General features: G+C 43.3%; 1 protein-coding gene across 1 annotated transcript in view; it reads right to left on the bottom strand.

Annotated features, from left to right (window-relative positions):
• The window catches only part of ALAD (aminolevulinate dehydratase), an 870,814-nt gene that overhangs the window by 40,308 nt on the left and 807,187 nt on the right, over positions 1-23,319 (bottom strand). The window contains 1 exon segment of the mRNA XM_044058183.1: positions 20,822-20,951. Within this exon segment, the coding sequence (XP_043914118.1) occupies positions 20,822-20,951 (130 nt within the window).

The raw sequence follows: 23,319 nt of genomic DNA, 5'->3' as shown, positions 1-23,319 counted from the left end.
TAGCAAAAAAAAAAAAAAAAAAAAATTATATATATATATATATATATATATATATATATATATATACATATAATATGCATGTGTAGAAGATAGAGAAGGAAAAATAAACTCCAGAATGACAGGGGGATGGGGGGTAACCTGGACTGCAACAGTGAATACACTCGAACATCTACATTTATGGTAAGTGTACACAACTGTACTATGTTCGTGTTTCACTGTTGCAGTCATTACATTTGGGTAGAATCCCAAAGCTATGGTTGGGGGTCTGGAGCTAAACAGCATTAGGAGCGGCTTTGAGGCCCTGCAGAAATGCAGTGGCAAAGCCTGCTCTGGATTTAGAGTAAAGAGGCAAATGATAATGCTTTGTAAAGGTGTGAACAGAACTCCAAGTAGCAGCCTCTAGAATGTCTTTAGTTGGTACTCCCCTTAGAAAAGCTGCTGAGGTAGCTGCAGCTCTGGTGGAATGAGACAATGCCCTTGGACATAGGTTTAGCATGGTGTAAGTAGCAGAAACAGATGCAGTGGCTTATCCACTTTGAAATTGTCTGCTTTGAAATAGCCTTGCCCTCTGATCCTGCAGCATGTGTCACTAGTACTTGCTCAGTTTTTCTTGGAGCTTTAGTCCTGCTTAAGTAGAATCTTAGTTGTCTGTGTACGTCCAAGGAATGCAGAATTCTCTCCCCTTTGTTCTGCGGATTTGGATAAAAGGTTGGCAGATGAATTGTTTGGTTAAGAGCCACAATGGAAACCACCTTAGGTTCCAAAGTAGGATTTGTCCTCAGATACCCTGTCTGGGTAAAACAGGATAAAATGCTCTATAGCCATGAGGGCCTGTAGCTCTGAAACTCTTCTTGCTGAAGCAATTGCTAGAAGCAGAGCTGTTTTCCATAAGAACTTTATATCAGCGGTAGCGGCTGGTTCAAATGGAGGCAGGGTGAGTTTTTCCAACACATAATTGAGGTCCCATGCAGGCAATGGTGATCTTCTAGGAGGCCTTAAATTTTTGGCTCCTCTAAGATACTGCTTTAGTAAAGGATGAGAAAAGATTGGTGGCTCTATTGTAATGAGCCAAAATGGCAGAGGCATGGATTTTAATTGATGAGAAAGATAGGCCTTTGTCAAGCATCTCAGTTAAGTATTGCAATACCTGAGGAATATTTGGTTCTGCTGTATCAGTTCCTTGTGCTTGATTCCAAGCACAGAATCACTTCCATTTGTCAGCATAAGATTTTCTAGTACTAGGCCTTCTGGTTTCCAAAATGACATCCATCACAGCTTTACTGAGAAGCATTGTTTGTATGACCACATGATCAGCCATGCTGCCAGGTTCAGAGTCTGTACTTGATTGTGCAGGATCGGATTGTTTTGCTGGGACAGTAGTTGTGGTCTTTGAGGCAAGGTCCAAGCTGGGTATTGAGACAAGTTCCTTAGGATTGGGTACCAGTATTTTCGGGGCCAGTCCGGGGCAATTAGTATCATCTTTGGTTTCTCTTGTCTGACTTTTAGGAGGACCTTGGGGAGAAGAGGCAGATGAGGAAAGGTGGTCCACTTTCCATGCTTGTCTGTGATACGTCCTTGTGCAGAATCTTTTCAATTGATAGATCTATTTGCCTCTCCTCAAAATTATGTCTGGGATCCCCCATTTCTCGGTTATCATGCTGAAGACTTGTGGATTTAGTTTCCACTTGAGGGTCCATAAGGTTTCTGCTTAAATAGTCTGCCAGAGTGTTTTGTTTTCCTGGCAGGAATGGAGCTTGAAGATGTATCTGGTAGGTCAAAGCTGTGTTCCACAGTGTCATGGCTAATCTGCAGAGGTGGTATGAGTGCGTACCCCCTTGCTTGTTTATATATCACATGACTGTGGTGTTGTCCGTCTATCAGTAGTTGTCCTGGATGAAGTAAGTCCTTGAAGGCTGTTAGGGCATTTTGAACAGCTAGCATCTTTTTCTGGTTGACATGCAGATGCATTTGGTTTGGTGACCATATGCCTTGAATGCATCTTCCTGCCACGTGGGTCCCCCAGGCATAATCTGATGGGTCTGTTGTCATGGCTTGGCTGGCAGGGAGTAGACTGAATGGCCATCCCATGTTTTGGTGACATGCCTTTGCCCACCACAGAAACTCCTGTTGCAGGCAGGGAATGAGATGAATCATTTTTTCCAGACTGTGAGAATGTTGACTGCATAAACTTTTTAGGTACAATTGAAGTTTCCTCATATGCAGTCTTGCATATGGGATTAGTAGTATGCAGGATGCCATTAAGCCCAGAGCCTGCAGAATTTGTCTTGCAGAAGACTGGGATTTTGTTGCCATCAGTTTGAAGTAAGTAGTCAGTTGCCTTTGTTAGTCTGGTGTGAGGTAAGCCATCTGGGCAGTTGTATTCAAGCTTGCACCCAGGAATGTTATCTTTTGAGAGGGTATCAGTTGTGATTTATTTACGTTTATTGTGTACCCTAGGCATGTTAAAAGCCTTTTCACAAACACCAGGTGTCGAAGAAGAATGTCCTTTTTCTCTGCTTGAATGAGACAGTCCAAGTAAGGATATATTTGTATACTACTTTGTCTGCAAAATGCAATTACTGGTGCCAGGCGCTTTGTAAAGACCCTGGGTGCAGTAGATAAGCCAAAGGGCAGTGAAGAGAATTGGTAATGCATTAAGCCAGCCTTGAATCTTGGGTATCTTCTGCATGATTGTCTTATTAGGACATGCAAGTATGCCTCTTTTAGGTCTAAAATCACCAGCCAAGCATTCTTGCCCAGCATGGGCAGAAGCTGCTGCAAAGTCAGCATTTTGAATTTTGGAATGTCCAGGTATGTGTTCAAAATTGATAAATCCAGTATTGGCCGCCAGGCCTTGTCTTTTCTGGGTACCAACAGTCGAGTAAAAACCTTGTCCTTTTTCCTGTTCTGGTAATGTTTGAATGGCCCCCATATCCATGAGGGACATAACCTGTTTCTGTGCCTCTGCCCATTGATTTTTTGGCAGATCTGGCCAACCATTTGCCATTGGCAGAGTGTGGAAATGGAATCTGTATCCCTGTGATACGATGTTTAGTACCCACTTGATTAACTGCCAGTTTTGAGCAAAAAGTGCTAATTTCCCCCTCTGGGTGCTGCCAAAAGATAAGTGCTTGGTGAATGCAGAGGGAAGTCATTGGGATTGTTCTCTGTAGGTTTGCGCGTCATCTCCTCCAGATTTGGAGGTGGAAACACTCCATTGCTTTGACCTGTATGTATCTTGCGCCTGGTATCTGGAACCCTTAGGGCATATGGATTTGCCCCTTTGAGCTCTGACACAGGAAAGGACCAATTTTTGGTAGGCCAGTATCTACTGAATCTTGGTGGCTGCATTTGTAAGACAGTTTGCACAGAATTTGCTTTGTCTTCCATTTTCTTTAAAACCTCTTCTGCCTTAATACCAAACAGAGAATCATGCTGTAAAGGTGCAACTAGCAATTTAGCTTTAACATGATCAGGTAAATTTTGTCCCATTAACCAGGCATGCCTCCTAATCACAGATCCAGTAACTGCCAGGAGGCCTCTAAGGAATCAAAATCACATTGCAAAGTATGCTTTCCAACAATAATTCCTGCAATTCTTTATTTTCTGCACATTCTGAAATCATCATTTTCTGTTTAAGCAATCCCATAACATGTTGTTGGTGCTTAAGCATATGAAATTGACAGTTTAAAGCCCCGATTGCCAAGGTTGCTGATGTATAAACCTTTTTTCCTCATCTGTCCAGTGCCCTTGAATCTGTCAGAGGGGGTAGGATTTTTTGCTGTTGAGGCCTTAACTCCCTTTGGACCCTGTGAAATAGTTTCAGGATCAGCAGCAGGGTTTTTAAATAAAAATTTGTGAGAGTCTGGGACCCTGTAATATTTGTCAGGCTTACTGGGAGCTGGAGGCAAGGAGTTAAGGGACAAGCTCTACTCCAAAAACACATCATCCACAATGTCTAAAATGGGGAATGGCTAAAGGCCTGTGCTGGGGGAGAAGGAAATCCCTGAGCCTCTTTTTTGATTCTGAGAAGTCTTAACTCTCCCAGTGAAAATGCTCCCTTAAAGTATGCAAGGTTTCCCCAAATTAATAATCCTCAGGAGGAGATGTAGACGGAATAGACTCCTCAGCATCAGAATCCTCATAGGTAGGTATAGATAATTCCTGATCAGAAGAAACAGAAACCTGATCTGAAGATTGATAATCAGTGTCTTGCCTAGGCCTCTTATCAGGAGGGGGATGGGTACCCCTGATCAAGGTAGTAAGGTCTTCAGCCATTTTGATAATCTGTTTTTTAGGCATAGAGGCCTGTGCACGTGGCTCATGCGTAATTTTTTTAGTTTTAGAAGTTGCTTTTGTCTTGCAGCTGTCTTCGGTTTGATATACAAATGTTGAGGTCTGAATACACCCTCAGAAGCCAGTGCCTGCTCAATGGCTCTGGACCCATCCGAGGGAGATACATCAGTCGGTCCAATACCTTGAGTATCTTGGTGCATGCTGGACTCCACATGGGTGTCGGTAGAGGCCTGCAACTCGAAGGTAGCGGGTATCAGGGGCTGCAAAAGTGCCTCACTGAGTACAGGCGATTGGCTTAGGAGAAGCTTCGTTGTCTGTTTTGGATCTTCACTGCCTTTCTCTGTCCTTTTCTTTGCGGTTTTTTATGTACTTCGGTAGTCGGATTGCTATCAGACGACATTTCTGGGTAGTTAAATCTGTTCCCAAAATACTTTGATGCAAAAATATGCAGACGCTTAATAGTGCGTTGGTTAAATCTAGCATAAAACCGACAGCCAGGCACGTTGTGATCAGGGCCTAGGCAAGGAATACAGCATAAATGGAAATCCTTATGAGGTATTTGCTTCCCACAAGTAATACAACTTAACTTTTTCTGACACTGGTAAAAAATAAGAAAAAAGCTTCCCCAATGGGGTACTTAGCTTTAATGAAGACTTCGGTTCTGAAACTCAAACTCTAATATTTCAGTAGTCGGCTGACCGGCACTTGCAAAATGCTTCTGCTTCGGGCACTAATGCTTCTGCTTCGGGCACTGCGCGGCAAGACTGAAGAAAATGGCATCGGCTGCATGTTTTATACCACTGATGACCTGACGTCATGGAAGAGGAGACAGTAACCGACGCAAGACCCAAGACTTTGGAATTCAGGCCGACTGAGGGCAACCTGCCAGCAGATTACCCAAATGTAATGACTGCAACAGTGAAACACGAAGAAAATCTGGATGGTCTGTCCCTATGGGGCTTACTTTGACCCTGTCTGCTAAGTGCTGGGAAGGCCCAGTGCTTAGAGGGAAAGTTCCTGCTGAATCTGGGAGGTTAAACTTGAAATCTTTTACCGTTTGCATAGATTTTGCTTTGTCTTTAATCTTTTTAAGCACCTCTTCTGCTTTTTCCCCAAACAAGTGCTCCTTATCTAGGAGTGCATCAATAAGTTTAGACTTGACAATCAGGGAGAGGTTGTTCCTTCAGCCATGCATGTCTTCTAATAACAGATCCTGTAACTGCTGCCCTGTTAGAGGCAACTAGGGCGTCATATCCACATTGTAATGAGTGTTTGGCCACTTGACAGAGTGCAGTAAATCTGCTAACTCTTTTGAACTGGCACAGTCAGGAAAGGTAGCAGTCTTCTGTTTTAATTATTCCAAAGTGTGTTGATATTTTACCATATGGAACTGACAATTGAGTGCTCCGATAGCCAAAGTTGCAGAGGTGTATACTTTTTTTTATCCCATCTGTCCACAGCTCTGGAGTCCTTCTCAGAAGGAAGAGAATTCTTGGCAGAACTAGTCATAGCTCCTTTAGGTCCCTGTGTAATGACCTCTGGGTCTGCAGCAGGATTTCTGTACAGGTATTTGTGAGAATCCGGTACTCTCTAGTACTCAAGTTTACTGGGAGCAGGGGGGAGGGCGTCAGGACCCAAGCAGGATTCATGGAAATCATCCACCACTTCCAAAATAGGGAGGATGGTCAGGGGTCTGTGCTGGGGCAGGTCAAGAAACTCTCCAAGTCTTTTCTTAGACTGTGGCAAGTCCTGAGATTCCCATTGAAAAAGTTCCCTGAGGGAGTGAAGGGTTTCCCCAAAGGAAAGGTCCTCTGGAGGTGAGGCAGAAGGAATGGAGTCCTCTGCATCTGAATCCTCATAAGCAGTTAAGGAATGCTGTTCCTCTTCAATAACTGAATAGTCAGATTCCTCAGTATCCTGTTCAATTTCTGGGGAAGCGTGCCTTTTCCTTTTAGAAGTGGCCTGACTACCCCAGATGAGGGAGATGAGATCCTCTGCCATTTTAAGCATTTGTGCTTGGGGTGGTGGAGCAGTAGCAAGATGGTGGCTAGAAGCAGATTTCCTAGGAGTGGCCTGGCTTCTAGGCCTGAGGCAATCTGGTCTGAGAGAAATGGTAGTCGGATGTGAAGACAGTTTTTTGTCTACATTCGTTGGTGTGAAAGGCTTCCTTGGAAGCCGGTACCTGCATCGTGACTCCGGACCCAACTGAGGCAGACACAGCCAAAGGCTCGTAACTCCAAAAGGGTCTTGGCAGTGGCCTGCGTCGATATCGAATCGAGCATCAGGGGCTGCGAAAGCGCCTCACTGAATTCCAGAGAACTGACAACCTGCTTAGCGGTAGCGTCATCGGAAGGCTTAGCCTTGTGTGGTCTGTCTCTGTCTATCTCTATGTTTTTTCAGAATGTTGGCTGATGGATGCCATATCGGAATGCGAAGACAGAACACGAAAATAGCTGTCTACAGCAAGAGCTCTAAGGCAAATGGTTCTCGCATTAATGAGGGCACAGAACCAGCAACAGAGGATGTCGTGGTCTGGGCCTAAACAAGTGATGCAGTAAGAATGGAAGTCTCTGTGTGGGATCTGCTTTCCAGAGGCAAGACAACAGTTAGCTTTTTTGGACATCTGTTAGTACAAGAAAAAAGGATCCCCAATTGGGGTACTTAGCTTTAGATGTTTTCAGCTGAAATTGAACTTCTGCAAACTGCTTCTGCTATGGGCACCACGGCAAGAAAGACTGATGTAATGACTTTGGCTGCCTTGCTTTATAGCACTGCCGACCTGACGTCAGACTACAGGCGACTGCAGCAGTGTCAAAAAAAACGACTCTGGTACACGGGCCAGCCGAGGGCTACCACAGGAGGGAAAACCCACAGGTGATGACTACAACAGTGAAACACTAAGAATATCAGTGGTTTCTAGGACACCTTTGCAAATCTTCCAGAAGGCAGAGAGAGGGGTTTCCCTATTAGGTCAATGAACGCTTAAAATAGCGAATGCTGTTTGATCGACCATTTTAAAATCAAAACCACGAAATCCCGAACACACTGTACAGCGATTTTTTTTTTTTCCCCCAGGAGGAAACAAAAATCACTGGGCTGTTTTCGGGAGTTTGCCATTTCATCCACTGTGGTGCGATCTTGGAGTTGGTATATTTAAGTAGGGGAGCAGGGGTGAAGCCCCCCACGTTTTGTGTTTGGGTTTTTTCTTTTCTTTTGTTTACAGAACGATTTTATTCCCTGGGGGGGAAAAACAAAAATCGCTGTTCCATGCATTTGGCATTTTGCCTTTTAAGGGTCGATTATATAGCACTCGCTATTTTAAGCATTTGCTGTTATAATATAGACCTCAGAGAGATTGGGGGGGGGGGGGTGAGGAAGATTGAAAATGGCCAACACAGACTGAACATTATTTTAAAGTACACGTCTATCTGATGTCGTTTTCGCTCATTCCTCAACCTGTGAAACAGTGTCCCCAGCTAGAGTAACCTCAGGTGACCTTCATGAAAGGATATTCCAGAATATTGCAGAACCAAAAGCAGCCCTACTTCTAGAAACAATGTCCAGTTTCTAATGTGCGACAAAGATATGGGCATATGATCAAGTATCAGCCACACAAATGTCCTCCATTGAAACTCTGGACCAGAAGGCTTGAGATGTAGAAATGGAACTAGAATCAGCTTTAACATACCCAAGCAGGATACCTTTAGAAGAACATACATGAGAGATGCAATATGTGATCCATTTAGACAAAATGAGTTTGGACACTGGCCTTTGCTTTCTAACACTGGAGTAAAACAGCGGGTCAGTTTTTCAAAAAGATTTTGTTCCATCCAAATAAAAATGCAGCTGTTTATGAACATCCAGCAGGTGAAGGATATATTCACCCTTGTTCTGGAAACTGAGGAAGAAAACGGGTAGGTTAATGACCCGATTTGTTACTGTTTTAGGGGGCAAATTTGGGCAAAAAAGTATTAGTATGCAAGGTCACTATCTTTATGAAAAGATAGAACAGGGGGTTTTGGTTGACAATGCTTGTAGTTCAAATACCTTTTTAGCCGAAGTGATGGCCACTAAAAAGGCAGTTTTCCAGGAAAGATGTTTCAAGTCTACCTTGGTTGAAGGTTCAAAAGGAGGTAGAACAAAAGGCTGTAATATGGTTAAATCCCAAGGAGGATTGGGTTCCTTTATAAGAGGTCTAAGTAAAACAGTACCCCTGAGGAAGGTCTTGCACAGTTTAGGTGAAGCCGTAGATGAATTGTCCCCAATGTGATAATTCGAGATGGCTGCCAGGTGCACATTAAACAGTAGTAAAACTTGTCCCACTTTGGAAAGCTGAAGCAAGTAATGTCCAAAACTGCAGGAATAGAGGCTATAAAAGGATCCAAATGTTTTTGGCGAGCCCATATCAAAAACACCTTTTCCATTTACTTTTATAAATCTTACGAGTACAGGCTTTATGTGGGTATATTAAAATCTTTTGAACCAGTGAAGAAAGCCTGGTGTTTCTACCCATCATCGGAACTAGAGAAACCATACAGTAAATTTCAGTCCTGGAAGATCTGGGTGAACCTGCCCTGATGGGTGGGACTGAAGATGTGGATGCGGTTCCCGTGTCCACAGAGGGCAAACTAAAGCAAGACCAAAGAAAGGGGAACCAAACCTATTGAGGCCATAAAGGAGCAATGAGGATCACCTTGCTCTTCAATCTCTGTGCTTTCTGAAGAAATTTGGGTATTAGGGGTAGGGGAGGATAGGCATAAAGACCACCAGAGCTGGAGGGCCAAACATGGACTAGAGCATCTCTCTGACTGTCCCTAAGGAGAGATCAGGGCAAAGAACCTGCTGCATGTGCTGTTGAGGGGTGAAGTAAAAAGGTCAAAGCAAGGTTGACCACACTTCTGGAAAACCATGTTTGCCACTGATTGATTTAGAGCTCACTCATGAGACATCAGAATAACTCTGCTGAGCCTGTCTGCCAGAATGTTCTACTTCCCACAATGCAACAAGTTGTTAAAAGAGGTTTCCCATTGCCGAACTCTCACTGCTTTTTGACACATAAGGTGAGACCTGGTTACTCCCTGCTTGCTGATGTACCATACCAGACATATTGTCTGTTTGTATTAACAGTTCCTACAGGAAGAAAGCTCTGTAATGCTTGCAACATTAGAAGCACTGCTCTCATCTCTAGGTAACCAATATACAAATTGGTCTCGTGTTGACCACGTGCCTTGGACCACCTGACCTGACCTGGCTGGGAAGCATCCGTGGTGGTGTTTGGGGGGGCACACAAAAGGACATCCCTGTTCGACTTCTGAGTGGAGTCACCGTAGAAGGGAGTCCTTGCACATTCTGAACAATTTGGAAGATTTAGTGGATAAAAAAGTGCAACTACCACTGAACCTCCAGCATCCACTGAATGATTCTCATATGTAACCATTCTGTTGGAATAAAGGTCATCATAGCAACCATCGAACTTCATGCTCGGAGGACTACACCTGCTGGTGGTTTGGGAATGGCCAGAATTTGATATACAATCTTAAGGTGTCTATCTTGTCAGGGAGCAGATAGGGTAGGCAATTGGCTGTGTCTAGACGTGCTCCTATAAAGTCCATCAGCTGTAATGGATGAAGCTGCAATTTCTGCATTTGATCATGATGCCCAGGGCAAGGGCTAGGTAAAGTTAATAGTCCCTGGCTTGTAGATGTAGTTGCCTAGTTGATGCAATCAAGAGCCAGTCTAGATAAGGGAACACGTCGAATCCTTGCAGTTTCAAGTGAGCCGCTACTATTGCCATTCATTTGGTTAACACCCAGGGGGTTGTGATGAGACCAAAGGAAAGTACTCTGACCTGACGACGGTCACCCAGCCAGAGGTGGTTAAACTTTCTGGAATGCCTGTTCATTTTGATGCGATAGTATGCATGCTGAAGGGTGATCGAGCACGGTCATCCTTTCAAAACAGTAGTAGAATAGACTGAACAGTGACCTTCTGGAACTTCACAATGTCTACTGCTTTTAGTAAAGTTAGGTCCAAGATTGGCCTAAGGTCCCCAGTTTTCTTTGGCACTAAAAAGAACCTTGAGTAAATTCCGGATCCTACTTGGTGGGACCTTTTGGATAGCTCTTTTTTCTAGCAGCTTTGTAATTTGTAATGCTGCCTCCTCCCCCTCTGATTGGGTGGATCAGGAGACTTTTCCTTGATTTTGGTCTTTGGAAAAATGGAACATTCTCTGGATATGATCCTTTGCACCCAACAATCATTTCTGATGGCTTATCAGGCATTTGGGTGGAAGGATAAGCATCCCCCAACTGCCTCCTGAGAGGGACAGTCAGGCAACTTCTCTGGAGCGCTGAAAGAACTTGTCCAAGAAGAAATCTCGTGATCCTTGATTTTGTGGGTCCCCTCTGCTGAGAGGGCATTTACTATTACAGCTGCTTCCTCTCTGCCTCGGGGGGGGGGCTCCATGCGATTCCTGAAAAGGACTTTAAGACTTTTTGCACCACAATTTACCACTATGCTGTTTCTGGGAGAAAAGGTCTTTGTGGGGGTAGAAAAACAGATGCCAACGGCAGACCGTCTTTCCATCCTTCTCACTACAGGGGAAAAACAAAGACAATCCATCAAAAGGAGCACTGATGGACACTTTGAAAGGTTCTGTGACGTCACAGATCTGCATCTAGGCACAACACTTTATAGCAATGCCTGAACTGGCCGCCCTTGAGGTACCTTCTGCAGCATGCAAGATTAGCCTCATGGATGAATTAGAGATGGACTGGACTGTAGGGTGGCCAATATGGAGGAAAAAGGTTTCTATTCCTCTGCAGATATGGACCCTGGGGCAGAACTAGAGTTCCTTAATTAAGTCCCTCTGTAGTCTGGTGAAGTGTGCCAGGTAATTCAGTGATCACAATGGGAAAGTCGCTGATGCATACACCTGCTTCTCAAACTTGCCTAAAGACCTAGACTCCCTGTTAGGGAAGTGGACACAGGAGCTCTGTTTAGCTAGCTCCTTTTTAGTAGCTGCCTCAACAACCATGACGTTTAGCGGGGATCCTTTTGTCCAGTGCTGCTTATCTAATGGGGCACTGAGGATCTTGTCAACTCTCTTGGGAATGGGCTCCACAGTGTCGGCACTTTCCATGCCCTGCGCGAGATAAGGTCAATAAGGTCATCCATGGGGGATGAGGGCTATGTGGACGACACTATGTAGATGGGCTAGACCCAAAGAACTCCAGAAACACCAACTCCTCTGAGAAAGGGCTTTGGGTAGACCTCTTTGGCGTAGGATTTCAATGTCGCCTCAAAAGGAGACCTCACCTGGTGGAGATCTTGGGGACCCTACCCCTTCAAAGTCCATTGTTTTCTACGAGTGATTTCTCCTCTTGCACAGTCTCTTTTCAAAGGACCTCCTTGGTGGGATGTTCTAGGGAGGTGTCTTAAAAGACTAGGAGCTTCGCAGGGAGAGCTGCTCGAAAGCTCTTAGGGTCTGGCTGTCCCTGAGATGGAGGGTGAGCAGGCTCAGATGCAGAAGTTAGAAGAGGAGTAGAAGAGGCAGAGTCGAAGTAATTTTGCACTGGGGAATATCCTCTCCACCACTTCAAATGCAGAAGGACCCGAAGAGGCCAAAAGCAATCTTTCCTGAACCGTAGCTCTAGAAGCAGACAACTCCAAACCCTCACAGATCCTCTGCCCTAAATGGGGAGTCTGAGCAGAGCTGTCGAGCACTTGCTCCAAGAGAAAGTGATGGCTCTGAACACTTCAGGGTCAAGGACATTTTCTTGGATCTGATGTCAACGCTTTGGCTCAGAGATCCGTTGTGCTCCACAGAGTCACAGCCAATCAGAGAAGTTGTCGGAGGCAAGGAAGGAAGGGGCTAACTGGTCCAACATATCTACTCTGGTTACCCTGCAGATCCAAAGACTCTGAAACAGGAAGTTAGATCGGAGGAGTAATCAAAGGTAGGATGGTAGCTCATGGATCTGGTTGGGGGACGGAGCAGACAAAACCTCCATCTGTATAGTTGTCCTGAGGAATCATCATCCTGTCCACCTCCGCTTCACAAAGGCTCCAGGAAGATCTGACAGAGCAGGGAGTTCTGGAAGATTGCTTCAGAGTCCCTTGAAGAAAGGGAGACCTCATGGTAGGAGATGCGACCTCCAGAGAGAGACTAGGAGTTCAGCACCAAGGAGGTGATCATGTTTGTGTCTGATCTGAAGGTCTAGGATCTACAGTTTAGAGTCAAGTCCAGTGTCTCAGAAGTAGCTCTTTTTTGCTGAGACCTGGCAGGAAAGTGTTTTTTGTGCTTCCTTGTAGGGGTTTGAGCCCCTTATTCTCTAGACAGACCAGCAACAAAAGATGGCTGAAGAACAAACTTCAGAATTAGCTTGTTGCAGTGCTCCACAAGTGCACGAGCACTGAAACACACACAAATATCCTAAGTCACATCCAAATGACTAGGCCCTAGCCAGTAAACATACTCCGTGGCATCAGAATGAGGAATCTTGTGCCCACAGGAAGTGCATTTTTTGAACCCAACAGGCTTGTCTGGTTTACCAGCCATAACCAGGCTTAAAAAAAAATAAATTTCAAGGTGACTTTTTGTTTGTATTTAGTAGAAAAGGAATACAAGAAAGGAAGGAAAGAAAACTACCAGTTATGGTAGGGAGATATATACCCAAAGATATGATAGGAGCCAACTAACTAAATGGAGAAACTTGAAAATAAAAAAAGGGTAAGGAAGGGTGACAGGACTACAAACAAGTGCCAGAAAAAGGCATTAAAATTAGTTTTAAATCATTCATGACCCATAATGAGCTACAAGAGAAAAAAAATCCCAGCTTGCCAGAAGCCCGGCAAATGAGATCTGAGATAATCTGGAGGACAGAGGCATTGTGGGTAAGGCAGGAGCTAGAGAGTCAGACCCGTGGCAAAGCTGGTCCGAGGTTCGGATCTGAACTCACAGGTGGAGGAACAAATAAATGAGATCAGATCAATCTTTACCAGTCTTCCACTACCTTATTGTCCATTACTTTGTGAATTGTGTGTTCTGCCATATCCCAATTTTTTCTTCTCTTTCTCCCAGTCAGCGAAGGCACTTCTGTTATAATATTCTAATCTACTTTTAACACGTACTTGGACTGCAAATTATTATTGCCCACACTCTAGTCACATTTTATAATATATTTTTGTAATTTTAAAGGAAGCCAAGAGAGAGAATTAACAGTCGTATGATACAATCGATTAGAAAGACCAAAATCCTATACTAGGTCCCTATGCACAATACACATTTTCATATGTATTCCAAGTAGTCCATTTTTCATGTGTTCCTTTTTTAATTTGCTTCCTTTTCTAAATAAAGTTCCCCAACTACAACTGGAAATGAGTTACATTAACTCAGTTATTAATGAGTGTTAAAATAGACTAATCAGTGAAATGAAACATTGTTTGCACCTTGCCCAATGTTACGCAGTAAACTGTTAACCAAAACTCAAGCAACCAGGAAAAAAAAAAACTCTTAAGAAATGTAGTACAGTATGAATAATTCAGTTTTTCATGTGTTGCACCCCCCCCCCCCCCAAGAAACATACGTTATGTTTTTAGAGTTCTATAGTTTTAAAAAGGAAGCTACAAATAAATTCCCTCTCTCCCCAACCTGAAAACAAGTCAAATGGCTAAAATGTCAACACTCGCTCCATACTCGGTCTGCATCAGATTGCACATTCTCTGTCCGATCTCTCATAGTCTTCTTCAGCTTTCATACATGCATTCACTCACACTTTCTAGCTCCAATGTCACACACATACTCTCTTCAGCTTTCATACAACTCTGTCTCACAGTCGCTTCTGCTTTCATACATGCACTCTCTCTCTATTCAATTCCAGTCCACTCAGGGTGCCACCCTTTCTAGCGGAAATATGTTTAAAATATTATTCCAGCCTGGCTTTTAATTACTGTACTTACAATATGAACATCAAATCAATAGTGTTTATGGTATGGTATTGTATAGTACAGGGTACAATATTTGTCAGGTCTATTTTTAATAGTAACTCAAGCAAACCAAAACTACACTTGGCCAGCACCTACCATTCCCCATGACTGCCGGTTAACTGAATTTACTGTAGCACTATTTAGAAGTTATTTCTAGTAGTATCATTTTATGCATTCTGTGTATCCTGCATGCACTTGTCTACATACATATGAACTGAATATAGAGGTGTCTACATCCATGTTTCTGTGTTGGCATAAATAAGTGTGTGAGTGCACATGTGTTTGTACCCCATTCCTGACCGTCCTGCCCATTCAGTTGCCTCCTAAAGATCCCCTTGCTTTGCAGTCACCAGCCACCACTGCTGGACTTTGGTCTAGCTAGACTTGTTCTCCCTTGCCTGGATTTTGTGTGTGAATATTCTACCACAAATCTCTTAGAAATGGGGACATCTCCTATACTGAAGGAAGCATTATTTTCTTGATCCTTAACAAATAGCTTGTGGATTCTGTTCAGACAGGAGTAAATTAACCAATTTCAATTTTTCTAAGTAAGCAGTTTTGGAACGCAGATGACATTTTAAATCCTTTACAAAGACCTTATGACCTCTTGAATTCTTTTAGAGCATATTATAGCACCAAAACAGCCCTAATAAGTAAACTTAACTTACTTATACAACAGGTAACGGTTAATTCAATTTTGGCCTGCATCATTCTTGTCTGCATCTGACAGTGGCTGACAGCATACTGATGAATATCTGCATTTCTACTAGTCTGTCCTCAACAGTTCAACTGGCTTGCTTCGGTCTCTCAGGGCACAAGCAAATGATGGTTTTGGGGATCATTCTTTTTCCAAAATACCTGGCATTGTCAGATACATCCATCCAATAACAGATGGCACCCAAGACAAATGATAAAAAAGCTGAGACCTAGCATTGTACAGTCACTGAAACGTGCCTATGTACATACTGCATACAGTGGTCACAGAAAGGCAACTGATGTCAGACTATAAAGGAGATCTATTGTAACCAAAGGATAAATCAACTGAAATGTCGAAGACAGACGTGCACACAGAAGGGATGGGGAAAGTGAAAGGACAGAGCGGAAATAATTTTATTGGCATTTTATACAGAAATGTACAGATAAGTTGATGGCCTGCAACAGTCCAGTGTTATGTGACAACTCAGTCCAGCTATGAAGAAAGATGATTTTACCTCAACACAGCCTACCACCTCCTTGTTGTTGCACTGTTCCCCACTAGAACTGCTGCCCTGTGGTAATCCACAGCATTTTGTTCTCTCTAAAATACAGGTAGCAGCTCATGCAGGCTACCACAAACCGACAACTGCATTCCATTCTGTGTCACAGGCATGTCAAGCTTCAACAGGTTGGAAAGCACCAGAAAGGTCTCCCCTTTAAGCCCTACTGACTGGAGCCAGAACTTCAACATTATCCATATACATAATTCTGATTGAAGAACTGCAGCACATCCTGGCTCAATACTGAAATGGAGTTATTACATCTTGTAGGGAAGACAGGTTAGTTAATTTAGGCTTGTATGATGCAGACTGGTCAAGGCCATAAACAGATGCCAGTTACTGCCATGGTAACTGGCCCCAAAGAATATGAATGGGCACCTTTACTCAAATTCTGTAAGGATGTACTCAGGAGCAAGAGTAATGTCAAACTCACAATCTGGGTTCAATTAGCTGTGTGGGCTACTGAGGGACTGGAAGTGAAGAAAAACATGTGCCCGTCTTGGGTGGGAGGGCATTTGTTGAGGATGCTCCCCAAGAGGAAGCAGGGTTCAAACAGGGAAAATAAATAACCCCCAATTACAAAAATGACCACACTCACTGAATACCCTTCACAGCCACGACGGCTCCAGTGAATACCAGAGATTAGCTATCAGACCCAACATGGACGCAGGACACTGGGAAGCTGGGCCAGTAATAAAAAGTTAAAGGGGTACAAAAAAAAAAAAGAAATAAGTCGAACTCCAGATATTTAGTATTGCCTGCTACAATGGTACTGTGTGTACAACTATAGCCATACTGCTACACAAGTAGGGGAAGGTGCTAGGCAGGAGTCTGAGCTGGCTAGTTCCTGCAACTCTGTCAATGTGGTCAGCACCACACATTGATGCCAGCATCTACACACAGGAACAAGTGTCCACAATTCAAACACAAAAAAAATCTATGTCTACCACAGCGGAAGGAAAGGGCATTGCTGTTACCTGGTGCCTTGGCCTTGCAGTTACTAGTTTCATACTCACGAAAGAAGACAGCAACCAGCACTACTGTGGCGTCCGTCATGAAATACGTTGTGCACATCTGGTTAAGAGATCTTTGCCTGTAGTTTCCTTTGTCAACATCTGTTTACTTGCCTTCCCTATACATGCTTTGTAGCACAGTCACTGAGACCAAACACTTCCAATCCCTGCCTGCCTTCTCCAGGTGGTACAGACAGCCCATGAGGACCAGTTTTGTTTGCCTTACTGTGGGGGAACAATGCTATACACTAGTAAACCTGCTTGGGTGTGCACTCAGGCTCATCATGTTGGCTTGTTGAGGGCTCCATTCACTTATGATGGCAACAAAAGAAAGGTGCATATAGTATGATCCACCTGCATACAGGTATTCTGCTAACACTTTCTGCTTATCCTCTAGACGTGCAGTGGAAAGTATACCATCATTTCTGATTGGCCTGTTTTACGGTATCCATCCTGCCAACTGACAGCTGTCTGGCACCCACCTTGCTGTTTTCCATACTCCAGTTTCTGCTCTAGCTACCCAATATTGTGCAGAATTCCAGAGGGCTCCATTTTGGGGGTCTTTGTTTTTCATGGTGCGCACTCTTCCTCTGGAATAAGTCATTCAGGGAAGAGGATCAAAGTACCACACCAAAGCAGAAAGCACCCAGCTACTGTTCTTCCGTCTGGAGAGGATGACGGACGACCACTCATCTGAATCCAGTCTAAAAGTATCCTAACAAAGAGGAATGCTGATTTTGGACTTAACCTATCCAAGATACCAGCAGCAATCATCTAAGCAACTGCTTATGGAGGGAAGATGCTGAAATTTGTGGAAAGGCGAGACATTAGATAACAGTGAGAGGCCAGGTTTCACCACAGCTAGCTCCGTTTTCTATCTGGGTAACCCTACCAGGTTAAAGCATCCTAACAGTACCTCTAACTTTCACTCATATTACTGCAGTGTCAGCCACTGTCACATCCTAGCACACTTGAAGTGCCTTCATAGGATCACAGGTGGTTACCAAGCTAACGGCCCCAGGGCACCTATTTCCCCTGTCCAAGAGGCGCAGGTGGAACCCCAGGGGTTAATTTCCAGTTACCAATCCAATCATTCAAATTACGCATAAACAGGGCCAATGAGGGGGCTTTGTCCCAAACGTGGGGCAACCTCTGCAAGACAAATCTGTCTTTCCAGCAAATTCTGTTGATATCACATACCACATTAAGATTCTTTGAGCAAGTGACTAGTGTGCCATTTGACTTCCGAATGTGAAGCATTTCCATTAAAGTTGGTCAGAGATTACTCTATAAGTAAGGCACAGGTCGCATCTGAGCAGTTTGTACAACACAGAGTAAAGTGACAATGATTTCAATCTGTCTGCATAAGACAGATCTTGAAGACCCTGAATTTTCTTTGTAAGGAGCCTTTGCGGTCTCTCCAATTGCTGCAGGTATTTGAAAGGAACATACCAAAGGCAGTGCTGTATGCTATTATGGGCCAGATGAGGGAGTAGTACGGGAAGGGGGGTTATAACCTCTTTCTGGAGGCGATACCCCCCCAGTGAACAGTACTTTCTACACACTGCTGAAAGGTAAACAAATCCTATGCTTTAGGAATGAAGAGTATTGTGTACAGACTGCTAAAAGATAAACAAACCATGTGCTACGGGTGTGAAGAGTACTGTGTACAGACTGTTGAAAGGTCAACAAACCATATGCTGTAGGGTTTGCGCAAGCTGCTGGTTATGCAGGTAGTGACACAAATCAGGTTTAGCCAGACAGGTTGCCCTATATGACATGGGCTCACAGTATCTTAGACTGCTGCAAGATTATCCTACATGGCAGCACAGCCTCTTCACTCCTCTATAAAAAGTGGCTGCTGGCAGTTTTCAGGAAACGGTCTTTTACTTTAGAATATTTTTCATAGCAGGCCATGCTCCTCTGCAAATTCACCTTGGTATCTTTGGAAGTGTGTCAAAGTGGGATCTTTTAATGCATCTTAAGACTTTCCAAATTATAAAGTTGCAAAAACTTGTCATGTGTTAGTCTTCTTTTACAATGTATAGTGAAGTTAAAATACTCAAGTCTGACTGAACTGAATGAGCCTAAAACATGAGTGAATGAAAAGGAGGCGCAGCTGTGCAGACAATTCTGGCTTTTTTCTGACTCATGTTTGATGTAAAATAAAACATTCACTTTCTTAAAGGTGCTCAGTATATTGCCTTTATTTTAACGAAACCTCAGCTGGCGTTCTGGTGTGCTTTACTACATAGCATATACATTATCTAGTCACTATGTCCCTATCTTCACAGCTTTATTACTCAAGTACTGCAAAGTATCAGTCAGTCTTTGTCCCTATCCTCAACTTCATTACACAAGTGCTGTAAATTACCAGACAATCTAGGTCTCTTATCCTCACAGCTTTATTACATGACAACAGGTACTGTGAATCATCAGTAAGTGAGGATAGGGACAGAGTGACTGATCTCCTCTTTGGATTGGCAACAAAAAGATGTGATCACTGACTAAAGCAGCAGGGGCAGATGGGTTCACTCTGCATGGCAGATGATCTTGAGAATCCTGGTCTACATTTTTAGATAATAGGACATACGACTGGATGGAAGAATAGCAAACATGACACGTCTTATATCAAAAGTGAAAGGGTGTCTCCTCTCCAGGAATATTCGGAATTACAGCAACTGTTCAGAATGTCATTAAATAAATATCTGCTTAAATCCTTAACTAGATTTTTTTATCCTCTGGAAACGGAGCTTTACTTTGCTAAGTTAGCTGCGGCAAGGATCTGGTATTCTGAAGTTATCCTTGATCACTATTTTGTCCTGGATGCTGTGATACCAGATCAGTGCTTCAGGGATTTCACTTGCCTTTTCTCTCCAAGAATATGAACTGTTCATTTTCTTGCCTTGACAATTTCCAGATCCATGCATTTGTACACATTAACGGTGGGCACTTTAGAACAGTGAAAATGTACGCAAAATCAGTACCGAAAAACTGTTCTGCAAACTCCGACCGACGCCTAAGCGTTCGTCGGTTGAAAGAGGCACAGGCCGAACAGGCTGCTACGTCGTGGGCTGGGCCTAAACAAGGCAGACAGTAAGAGTGGAAATCTTTATGAGGTATTTGTTTCCCACAGGTTAAACAATTGTTAACTTTTTCTGACATCGGCTGAGGCAAGAAAGAGTCCCCAACGGGGTACTTAGCTTTAGAAGTCTTCGAAGTAGTATTCGGTAGAAGTAATCTCTGGATCCGACCGACCGGCACTTGCGAACAGCTTCTGCTTCGGGCGCCACGCGGCAAGAAAGACGGAGGAAAATGGCGTCGGCTGATGCTTTTATACCCGAAGACCAACAGAGATGACGTCGGGTGGAGTGCGACATCAGCCGAAGCCGGACCCGGACTTTGGAATCCGGCCGACTGCAGGGCTGCCTGACGACAGGACAACCCACTTGTTATGACTGCAGATGCATCCATGAAGGACATCAGTGAAAAGCACGTCAGTCTCCGTTTAGCACATTCTGCACTCATCTGCTGATTGAGGCTCTTAGCATGTCAGAGTGGAAAGTCTTGTTTTAAAGTACAATCTAATGGCAGTGCAGCTTAGTGAGGGAAGGTAGCAAGCTGCACATCATTGAAGTCCTGCTGACAAGTGCAAATACCACAACCTCCTCCAGCATTGTGTACAAGTACTTCATTTAACCACAACTTCCTGGGTAACCTCTAAAATAAGGCTGCTCTATCTAGCGCCTCTACAAACAATTAAGTTTGCATCCCCATTAAGCAGTTTGTTACAACCATGCAAGATATTTTTACTTGTCACATGTACCACAATCCCTGCTATGGTCAGCCTTGATAGAAAAAAAAAATATATTTAACTGTTGTACCTTAACTTTCACATCATATACTCCTCTTGCCTTGTCAAATATTGCAGATCGAAAGCAAACCAAAGCTCAAGTGTCTAAACAATGAAAGTATTGCAGATGCCATGCCGTAATCCCCAGTTCCTAAAACAACTTTTGGCTACATGCACTTAAGGTTAAATCTGCAGGACATCTCTGCCTCAGTCCTCTCAGACTAATATAAGAATTACCCTGTAAACTTCAATAAGTAATGAAATGTTTACATCTGTGCTGCTTCAAAGACAAAGTATACATAAGCAGTCAGAATGTGAAGCGTGATGATTGTATAAATAACTACAAGGGTTTCCTTTGGGGGAATCAGTTTTTGTTCAGCCTTGTTACCATAAAAGGTGCTACTTAAAGACTTTACCTGCTCTCCTAAAGCTGGTCATGGACTCCATAACAGCAGCATGAAGATCGAATGCACCAGCTTGTGCTCCATGCCATAACATGGCATACTCTCCCGAAACATGGTACACAGCTAACGGATGTGTTGGGTGCTAAAAGTCAGAAGGAGGACAGAAACAGTTAAACTGTAGATGCTTCTGCAAACAGCAGTAAACTTCTGGAGCTGGTACAGTCCATATATACATACACGTGCACATATACGTACATTAAAACATATGTATGTACTCAATCACACACAGCATGTGTGTGTATTCTCACACACAAATTACACACATACTTGTAATATATGCAAGCGCGCACACATACACACACACACATGTGCACACCCTTATCACTCCAGCACCCACACAATCAGAATTACACGAGGTGTTCAATGTAGCAGAAAGCATTCTGATGGAATTTTCTGTACTGACCAGGAATGTTCACAAAACACTTGCAGAACACTAGATAAAGCATTATGGTGGTGCCATCTAGACATGTCGGTTCTCATTGCCTAAGCAAGTAAAAAGCTGAACAAATGAGAGGGAAAGACCAATCACATAAAACATGAAAATGGCAACTACAAATAGGAGTAGGATACAACCTTAAACTACAGACTTACCCTGTGCTCTGTTAAGTAACCCAAAAAGGAGATCTGTTCATTTTCATTTTTCCTCAAAGCATGGGTTAAAGGATATTCCTCAGTACAGCTGAGACAAAGGTCTCTCTCACGACTGGCTCCAATTTATAATGAATGATAAACGTATTATGATTTGACCAAGTAGCTGTCCCATAGCTAGACTCCATGCGTAGTCTAGACTGGAATACAATGGAAGTGGTCTTAGGTGCAAGTTTAAAGAGCCCATATTGGTTTGTTGGGGGAAATTCAATTTAGTGGAGAGAAAATATAATCTGTCAATCATTTGGGTACAGTTACATCTGACCAATTTGCCTATTTTGTGATGTTAAGGAAGCCAAGAATTGATCTGTCTTCCTAAGTTTAGCTCAGTGCAGGTAGAAACACCGTTATCTATAAACATCTAGTAAGCGCAGCATATACTCTCCTTTATTTGGAGAGTCTGAAAGAATAATGGTAGGTTAGCACTGGACACAGATACTACCTTCAGTAGGGAGAAAGCATTGATATGTGAAGTGTCCCTATCCATATGGAAAAAAGATGGAGACAGAATATAAAGTTTGAAGTTCTGACCTTATCCAGTGGAGGTACATGCAACTAAAACAATAGAGTTCCAGGTAAATAATTTTAAATTACATTTGGCTGTAGTTTGAAAAGAAGACTGTCAAAGTTTGCTATACCAACTGTATATCCCATGGCAGTATGGGATCTTTGTAAGGAGGTTGAAGTAGAAGAAAAACATTAAGAAATGCTTTGCAAAGTTTAGAGAGACCGAAGTTTAGAGAAAGCCAGAGAAGTATCCTGAAAATCTACAAAGTACTTGAGAAAGGTTGAGAGTAGAAGATAAACATTTGATAACTAGCACCCTCATAAAATAAACTGGCTAGAAATTCAAGGACAAAGTATTGGAGCTGTGAAAGGTTCTACCAGATACTGCTCAAGTCTAAGAAAAAAATCATCAATTTCTGTAGAGATTCCCTGTATAGAGCTGTTATGGAAAAATAACAGAATGTAATGGATAGGCAAAAAAGCATAGGTTGTCTGGTTATCAATATAATGAGAAAAAAAAACAAGAAGTTATGTACTCACCATAACGTTCGATGTATGTAGTCCATCTCGCCTCACATTCTTACTCACGGGTTCGGAGCCAAATATCGGCTCAGACTCTGCCAACTTTTTACTAGCACAAAGTCTCTCATTGGCTAGGCCAAGTAGGTATCCCATGCTGCACTGCTCCATAGCCCCAGATCTAGTTTGCTGCGAAACCAGTCACACCTCATGCACAACACCATAAACATAGAACAGTACCAAAAAGTTAATGGAAAAACAAACTACCATTGAAGGGTCCACTAGCACAAATCCTAACCTCCAGATCCTCCAGGAAGGGGGACAGGTGGGAGGGTACGTAAGAATGTGAGGCAAGATGGACTACATACATCGAACGTTATGGTGAGTACATAACTTCTTGATGTTATGTAGTCCAATCTCGCCTACATTCTTACTCACGGGACAGCATCCCCAGCACCTCTATCCTGGGAGGCTCAAAGGAAGATACTCCTGAGGACTGTGGAACCAAAAGAAGCCCGACCCCTAGAGGCCACGTTCAGTTTGTAATGAGTAACAAAGGTGTGAGGGGAAGCCCATGTGGCTGCAGCACAAATATCATCCAAGGATAGTCTGGCATGGTAGGCTATAGATGCAGAAACAGCCCTAGTAGAGTGAGCCTTGACGGGAAGCGGTACAGTTTTCCCTGCTGACGAATAAATAAAGGAGATACAATTTGAAATCCATCTGGAGATGGTAACCTTGGAAATAGCGGATCCCGCTCTATTTTCTGAAAAGGA

Source organism: Protopterus annectens, chromosome 16.part0 (genome assembly GCF_019279795.1).
Source record: "Protopterus annectens isolate FY-2018-M chromosome 16.part0, PAN1.0, whole genome shotgun sequence".
NCBI classification, from domain to species: Eukaryota; Metazoa; Chordata; order Ceratodontiformes; family Protopteridae; genus Protopterus; species Protopterus annectens.
Note: the sequence above shows the minus strand (reverse complement) of the source record. Positions and strands in the feature narration are given on the sequence as shown.